This window comes from Crocuta crocuta, unplaced genomic scaffold, assembly GCF_008692635.1.
Source record: "Crocuta crocuta isolate KB4526 unplaced genomic scaffold, BGI_CrCroc_1.0 scaffold132, whole genome shotgun sequence".
Classification (NCBI taxonomy): domain Eukaryota; kingdom Metazoa; phylum Chordata; class Mammalia; order Carnivora; family Hyaenidae; genus Crocuta; species Crocuta crocuta.
In genome coordinates, this window is record NW_027528611.1 from 5,116,816 (window position 1) to 5,125,133 (window position 8,318).

Sequence of the window (8,318 nt, forward strand, 5' to 3'; positions counted from 1 at the left end):
TCAACTTTGGCCACTTTTCATCTAATTTCCCCACCTCTTCAGGACCAAGACCTCCTCTCCCATTCTTGGGTGGCTGGTAAAACATTTCTCAGTTAATAGAACCAATTCTCTCCCAGTCCCCTTCTAGCAATCATGGCCATGGTCAGCTTATCCTCTGGCTTTCAGTTTTCTCTTTGTTTCTAGCACTTGGGAATTTATTTTTCTTTTGAAAATTCATTGTTTACTTTCCCCCCATATTTTATCCAGTATTTCTAGGTGATGGTACGTTTAGATTTTCTAATTCCTCCATCTTGCTTGATTCTGAAGTCGTTTCCATTTTATAGATAAGAAAGGTTGGGTTCAGAGTCGTTTAATAGCCTGAAAAAGGTCATACCACTAAAACTTTTAACCTAGTTATTGAACCCAGATATTACGGTTCTGAATCCTGTGCTGTTGCCACATTATTCCGTGCTGCCTTCTGAAGCCAGTGAGGCAAGACCAAAAAAGGGGATTACAGAGTTAAAGGATTACAAGATGGAGGAGGCCTGGGATGAAGCCAGGACTGTGGAGATGAATGATGCTAGGAAATATGGAGGAAGGAATGGTTTAAGAAAATGGCATATGGGACTCCTGGGCTGCAGTTGCTGGAGGGAGAATCACAGCCTCAAACCATCTTCTCTGAGATTCTCAAATATGTAGGCCCTACTCCAGATCCTGGCATGCAGGCATCCATTAAACCAATATTTCAACTCAATATGTATGGAGTGTCCAGTTCGAGGTCCCCTGCATATGGACAAGAGTGAGCATCTGCAGTTATGACTACTGCCCTCAGAGAGTTTATATCTTCCAGGAAGACAGACACCCATCAAATAATGAACAAACACAGAACTGCACCTATGCCAAGTGCCTCTGAGGAAAGGTACACCTTGGTGTGGGGGCTCAGAAGAGGGGAATTTGACCCAGGAAGGAAGCTGAGATTTGAGGAAAGAAGAGGAGCTAAAAGAGAAATGGGAGGGAGAGCCTTTCAGACTGAGGGACCAGCCTGCACAAAGGCTCTCTGTGGAAGGAAGTGCAAAGCGGACAGGAAGTGGAGCCTTCAGACTGAGTGGAAATGTGGTGAGAGGAGTCTGGAAAGGCCTGCAGGATCACACCAGGCAGGGCCTTAGAGGCCAGGTTAAGGACTTGTGTTTATAAGATCAATGGGAAAGCACTGAATGGGTTTAAGCAGGGTGCCTGAAACAATCGGATTTGCATTTCAAAAAGGCCTGACTCAGGTATGGGGGCCTGTATTGGGGAAGGCCATTCCCAGCCTCTCCAGCTATTGCAGTGATTCGGAAGAGAGCCAGATGCTCCAAATGGTGGCTGGACCAGGGAGGTGGAAGTCTGGACAAGGAGGGACAGACTCGAGAGATATTATAATGGATATAATTGATCAGACTAGAGGTGGATTCAGTATTGAGATGCTCGCCATGAACAACCTACAACAAATCTTTAAAGGCAGGGGCCACATCATAGGATGCCTGTTTGTTATACCCAGGTCCCAGACCAGCCCCTGACAGGTGGTGGACTTAGAACATGCTTCTGGAAAAGGCGAAACTGACTAGCAGCCCCCCAAGTGATCCTTCTAACTCGAAAGGTTCTTTCCTTCCTTCTTTCATGTGTCAATAATCAGCCTCTCTGACATATCCTGGGGAGAAATCTGCCAAATTCTAAAGGGTATACTTTGGGAGGAATTAACGGGAGAACTAAGGTCTACCTTAGCCTTTAACGTGAATGGTAACAACAAATTTACTGCAAGTGTTGCCCAACAGAACCTTCTGAAAGGGTGAATGATACGGGTGCCTGGGTGGCTCAGTTGGTCAAGTGTCTGACTTTGGCTCAGGTCACGTTTTTCACGCTTCGTGAGTTCGAGCCTCGCATCAATAGCTCGTGCTGATAGCTCCGAGGCTGAAGCCTGGTTTGGTTTCCGTGTCTCCCTCTCTCTCTGCCCCTTTTGTGCTCACACTGTCTGGCTCTCTCTCTCTCAAAAGTGAATAAACATACATACATACATACATACATACATAAATGAAAACAGCACCTTCTTCAGTGCCAGGCTAGGGCCAGAGGCATCGTCTAGAGGGGGCGCGTCCCAGCGTTGCCAGCACATGAAGCAGGTTCCCAGCACAAGAGGACATTAAGCAAACAATTTCACGGATGAAGTACAGATAGCAGGACAGGAAGTGTTTGTGTTGGGGCTTGACAACATCGGGGGCGGGGGTGGGGGGAAGATACACTGAAGAAGAGAGGAATAGTCTCCTTAGGACCTTTGTACCAGAAGGAGTTCTAAGTTTTTCTGCACTCACAGGATCTGCTACAGTTTGGGGACTGAGAAGCCTGGGCGAGGAAAAAGGTGGGAAGTGGATGTGGAACAGAGAGACAGAGTGGGGGTGGGGTTCTTTCCCTCTCACCTCCCACCTCACCCTCCGCCCAAGACTCCCTTCTTCCCTTCTCATCGATCCTGGCTGGCCCGGTCCCACCTCTGCCGTGAGGCTCTTCTTAACCACCCTACAGGCTCCTAGTGATCCTCTGTTCCAGAAGGGTGGAGCCCCTTCTGCATGGGACACTTGCTGTTCCTCCTATAAGGACAAAGCTAACATCTCATGGAGCATCTACGGCAGTGGTTCTTGGCCTTGGAGCACATCAGAATCACATGGGAGGCTTGTCAGAACACAGTGGCCCCACCTCCAGAGTTGTATGTGCATCCCAGGCCTCTCTGACTCTTTCTCTACCTTGTCCCTTTGCACTGTTAGTTATTCTCCTGCACGTATGTTGTTTCTCAACCAAACAGTCCAGTTCTTTTTTGTATACTTTGTATCCCTTGCTTTGCCTGATCTATATATGCAGGCTTAATTAAGAGAGACGGCAGGATTTGGGGAACTAACCCAGGGAAGCCAGCGGTGCAACAGAATCGGAGCTTCCCCAGGCCCCCCCCACCCCCAAGCAACACGTCCTTCTCCCAGCACTGGGGAGGGAGAACACCTTGTCAAGTAGGGTAGTTACTCTTTCCTTCCTGCGTGGGTGAGGGAGACTTACCTAGGGCAACGGTTTGCTGGGTCTCCCGTATGATGTCACCCAAATAAACAAGCACATCCTTCAAAGTTCAGTCATGGAGGCAGCAGAGAGGAGAGAAGGAGAAGGTGGGGTGGTGTTGACTGTGGACCCGGGGAGGGAGAGCAGGGCCATAGGAGGGGAGATACAGGGGCAGGGGCCGCTGGCTCTTCCAGAGTTCAGCAAGAGGGCGGGGGAGCAGAGACCGAAGAGGCTGAGGGAATGAGCAAAGTGAGGCTGCGCTGACGCTCCTGGCGGCCCTGAACCAGAAGAGAAGCCGGGTTCATTCCATATGAGTCAACTTCCACCTCGGTATCCTCCCCGACTCCTCCGCATCTGTTTCTATCTCTTTGAAACTTCAGGAACAACGCCCACCTCTCCTCCCGCCCCACCGTCCCGGGAGCTCCACAGCCGCTGGATACCTGCGGTTGGAGAGGAGGGGAGCCAGGATCAGGGGTTCCGGGGAGCGCGTACGGAAAGGGACTCCTACAAGGGTGAAGTGGGTGTTGTCCAGGCCGCCAGGTCTGCGAGACTTGGCGGGGCTGGAGGTGCCCCTGAGTCGGTACTGAAGGTACTAGGGACCAGGGGAAAAAACGAGAAATCCCATGCGCGGGGCAGGCTGCCCTCGGGTCCGTGGGCAGCCTCTCGGTCTGACTCCTTTGCCAACCGGGCGGAGAACTGAGCGAGCCGCAGGAATTTGGGGCGGATCGGGTGGGGGCGCGAAGGGCAACGGAAACAGGAAGTGAGGGGCAGAGAGGCTGAAGGGGGGGGCGGGTAGAGGGAGCATCAGTTCCTCCCGGAGAGGCCGGTCGTCCTCCCTGACCCCCGAAGTGCATGGGACGCGGCGCGCGGCCGAGCACCCCGTCCCCCGCCCGGACCTGGCTTCACTCGACGCCGCCACCCCTCTGCTCTCGGGCCGCTGCCCTGACAGGCAGAACTACACCTCCAGCGCCGTCCTCCCTCCACTCGGCCCGCGGCTCCGCGGCCACCGGCTCCCGCACTCCTGGGAACTGTAGTCCCAGGTCCTGTCCGCCTTCTTTCCGAGGCGGCCGAGATGTCCAGCGGGCGCGGGGCGGAGTGTCCCCAAGCCTTCCCCACTTCCCTCCCTCGTCTTTCCAGCTCTAGAAACTAGTTTCTTGCAGTGAGGAGGAATTATTTTTCCAAACATCACGGTCCCCTTGGGAGTCTACTAATAAGCCTTACTCTCTTGAGCCACTTTCCTGCTTTCCCTTTGGTATTTAAATGCTGGATTTCAAGCTGGGCGATTCAGGTTTTAGGGGGCAAGTTTGAGACCCTTCAGAAATGGCTCACCTCTTCACCCTGTCTCTTTCAGCTTCGAGGGTCGCTTCCCACTAGTTTTGAACATATTTGCTGATTTGGGGATTCAGAAAAATGGGATTTACACACCGTGAATAACCTTTGATATTTCTTCCCCATTTCTAAGGTTGAGTCCACATGATTTCCAGCTTGTCTCCCCAAATCTTTTTTCCCCCCTTCTAGTACACCCGTGATAAACAGACACAGAACTGCAGGTTTCAAAGGAAAAGAAGCAAATTTGTTGTTGGTAGGAGGGTATGAAGGGGAGGGTTCTTCACCTTCCCCAACATCTTGTAGAGATGGGAAGTTGAGGGGCAATAGAAAAGGCAGTAGATGGGGGCGCATGCCCCACTCTGTACAATATAGAAGAATCTGATATAGACACTTTGTATAAAAGCCACTTGTCCTCATTTGTGTCCTCTTGCTGGCTGGCTGGGCTGGGGGGCACTGGGGAACAAAGAAGCTGGGGTGGTGGGCCAGGACACAGGGACACCCCATGGTCCCCATCCTCTGGCATCCCCTTGTGGGGTCACTTTGGATCCTTGGTGGGGGCATAGCAAAGCTCCAGTGGCCGGGACACCTTCCAGAACTTCTCATTCACCAGTTCCAGGGTCAGCGAGCCATTCAGTGTCTACAGAGGGGGTGGAAGAGAAAGGCAGGGTAAGAAAAAGTTGGAGAAGGTGGTAAAGGTTATGAATGAGAGGCAGAAAGTGACCAAGGGAGGAAGAAAGAAAAAGGAATAATAAAAAAGGTGGGGCAAAGCAGGGGCACAGTGGGGAGAAGACAAGACAGAGAAGAGAGATGGGAGACGCAGAGGGAGAGAGGAGGGTGGGCTAGTTAGGAGGTCAGGATCCACGGGTCTGTGAGGCCCCAGGCCACCCTCCCAGCCTCTCCCCTCTTCCAGCACAGCCCTCAGAGGCTCTCACCGTGAAAGCTCCGCCCCCAGGGGCGATGTAGATAGTGTACTGCTTTTCGCTGACACCTTCCAGACTCGGCAAGGCAGGCTCCTCAGGGCCGTCACCTCCTCCGGTACCCCCACCCTCTCCACCACCCCCATCAGGTCCCCCGGCATCAGAGGCGCCCCCTCCAGGCCCTCCTGGCTCCCCGGCCTCTTGCTGCTGCCTCCGCTCAAGGGCAATACGCAGGGCCAAGTACTTGGAAAGATGGTCCACTGTAGCATTCCCAGTTGTCTTCACATACCTGAAGTGGGAAAGAAGGCAGGTTTAGGGCACGGGAGCCTCAAATGGAAAAGGGAAGTAGGGGATTTTCCAAAAGGGCCTCTGGGTTAGGGTTTCTTTCTGGGTTTGGGTGAAGCCCACTTCTGATAGACGTCTATGTGATCTATGTTTCTCAGAGGTCGGGGGAAAGACAGGGCTCTCACCTAGTCTGGCAGTATTCTCCCTTCTCCACGAGCAGGGGGTGGGGCCGGAACACGAGCTCAATTTCTCCACCTGGCTCCGGGGGACTGGGGGCCCCAGGAGGGCTTGGAGGGCCTAGGGTTCCCCCTCCCAAGGTCCCTCCCCGGTCACCAGAGTCTTCCGAACCAGCGCCCCCACCCACCCCACCAGTGCCACCTCCCCCTGTCCCTACACTGCTCCCCCCTGCACCCCCGCCACGGGGTCGCTTGGGAGCAGGGCCTGGGGCAGAGTCAGGGGCGGAGTCTGAGCTCACATCCTCTCCATCCCCCTCTCCCTCCCCAGGCTCTCCTTCCCCCCCACTCATCGTGGTGGTCTGATCTGACCCGGGCATCGGCCGCCTCACACGCTGGGCCCTGTAGAAGCAAGTGGTTGAGGTTAGAAAGCACCAAAGATAAGGGGTTTACACTTTAAACTTAAGAGAACAAGAGATCAGGGAAATCTTAATGATGACACCTAATATTTATTAAACACTAACTACACGCCAAACACACTGCTAAATATTTTGCACTAATCGCCTCACATAGTACAAATCCTAGAAGCAGGTGATTATATTCTATTTATGGCTGAGGAAACTGAGGCTTAGAAATGTTAAATAACTTGTGTGCAATCACAGCCCATGGCCTCTCCACGTGGACTCCAAGAACCAGTAGCATAGGTCTGTAGAAATGCAGAATTTCAGGCCCAACTCCAGACATACTGAATTAGAATTTGCATTTTTAACAAGACCCTCGGGTAATCTGGATGCAATATTAAAGACTGAGGAATGCTGGCCTAGGAGGTCATTTAATTCCCGGGCAGTGTGAATCCAGAGTTTATGCTCAAAATCACTCGACTATTCTAACTTCTAGAAAGTTAGAGAGTGAGCTATCTTTTTTTTCCTTAAGAGCAGCAGTACAGGTTGCTAACTAAGCAGCTGCAATTTACATCCCTGACTTCCAGACCTTGACAATCGGGCTGTGGTTAGCTATGAGGATGCTAAGGCTGAGAAAGCTGGCAGGCAGCAATGACGGCACCGGGAGTCTGACCCGCAGATCTGTCCCACCAGCCCTTCTATCGCCTCTCTCCCGGCCCGAACCTGTGCATGGCCTGCATGCGCAGCCCCTCTTCAATGCTGGAGCTCAGTGCCTGTTGGTTGTGCAGGCGGCTGAGGCGAATGAGCACCCGGTCTTGGTGGGCCTCGTATTCCTCCCGGCTGGGATAGATCTTAGAGATCAGGGCATCAAAGTTGGGATCTGGCCGCAGAGACCGCTTGGATACCAGCTTCTTGCGGCAGGTAGGGCACTCCTTGTTCCTGGGGTGGGAAAGAGGAGGCCCTCAATGGGTCAGTCGTCAGGACACTGAGGCCCCAACTCTGTACCCTTCACCCCATTTCAAACACATCCCTCCTGTTACCCGCTCCGCAGGGCCGTGACAATACAGTCGGAGCAGAATCGGTGGAGGCACTCCTTGGTGGTCATTGTATTCTTCAGCATGTCCAGGCAGATGGGGCACATGAGTTCTGAATGCAGTGACCGAGGGGAAACCGCAATCTCTGTGCCATCCATGATGGCTTCCTGGAGACATCAGTGAGTGGAAAGGTGATGGTGGGTTGGCGGGAAAGGGGTTTAGAAGCAGGTGGTCAATGGGATGGGAATTTGAGAAATACAGTGAAAGAGCAAAATCTGGGTACCCCATGTTGGCCACTTGAGGAAGATGGGAATGCTGAGAGAGAGAGAGAGGAGCAAGTGACGTGGAGAGAACGGAGGACAGAAAGGATTAGTGTCCATTAACTGAAAGCAGGGGCTTTGTAACAGGAGGATCTGAGGTTTGGTGAGAGGTCTGGGGCAGGGGTGGCACAGATGTGGGGTTTGGGGAAGACTTTTTCAATCTAATTTTTTAAAGTGTGGTCTGGGTGCCACCTGTATCAGAGTATCCTAAGGTGCTTTAAAACACAGATTCTGGGGCCCCATCCCATAATGGTAGCCGAATACTGGCAAGGCGGAGGGGGTGTGTTGTGTGGGGNCAGTTTCACTAAACTTGGACGTAAAGTCTTATACGCACTGACTTATTACATTGAACTGAGGAACGCTGAAGGTAATGTCTGTTTACTATTTTTCAGATGAGGGCTGTCATACTTGCCATACGTCTGTGGCAATAGCTGATGTGAGAATTAAACGAGATAAACGTGAAAGTGCTTAGAAAAGATGAAGGTGATTCAAAGGCAGGGTCAAGGGAGTCTGTGACATCCGGCAGGGTCGGCAGAATAGGGCGACAAATGGAAAAGAGGCCGTGAGACAGGGGTCTGTGGATTGAAGGGCTTGGGGAAAGGGAGCAAGCTGTGAAGGGAAAAGTCCCCATCACCTGCGGGGTCCGGTGGAGCTCATAAAGACTCAGTTCCCACGTTTTGCTGGCATTCTGGGCATTCGCTGGCGTCGTCATGGTGACCGGGCACAGACCCCCACCAGGGCTCGGCGGCAGTGGAAGAGGAGAGGTAGGCTGGGGAAAGGGGGAAGGGGGGTAGGGTGTTAGGGGAGG

At 52.7% G+C, this 8,318-nt stretch overlaps 1 protein-coding gene across 1 annotated transcript in view; it reads right to left on the reverse strand.

Annotated features, from left to right (window-relative positions):
- Positions 1-4,602: 4,602 nt before the first annotated feature.
- Positions 4,603-8,318, reverse strand: part of RING1 (ring finger protein 1) — a 4,017-nt gene continuing 301 nt past the window's right edge. Inside the window, exons 2-7 of the mRNA XM_077754782.1 lie at positions 8,145-8,279; positions 7,197-7,357; positions 6,880-7,095; positions 5,768-6,157; positions 5,313-5,586; positions 4,603-5,017 (exon numbers count right to left, since the gene is read on the reverse strand). Of these exons, the coding sequence (XP_077610908.1) occupies positions 4,916-5,017; positions 5,313-5,586; positions 5,768-6,157; positions 6,880-7,095; positions 7,197-7,357; positions 8,145-8,222 (1,221 nt within the window). The 5' untranslated portion in view covers positions 8,223-8,279 and the 3' untranslated portion in view covers positions 4,603-4,915. The remainder of the gene's footprint in view (positions 5,018-5,312; positions 5,587-5,767; positions 6,158-6,879; positions 7,096-7,196; positions 7,358-8,144; positions 8,280-8,318) is intronic.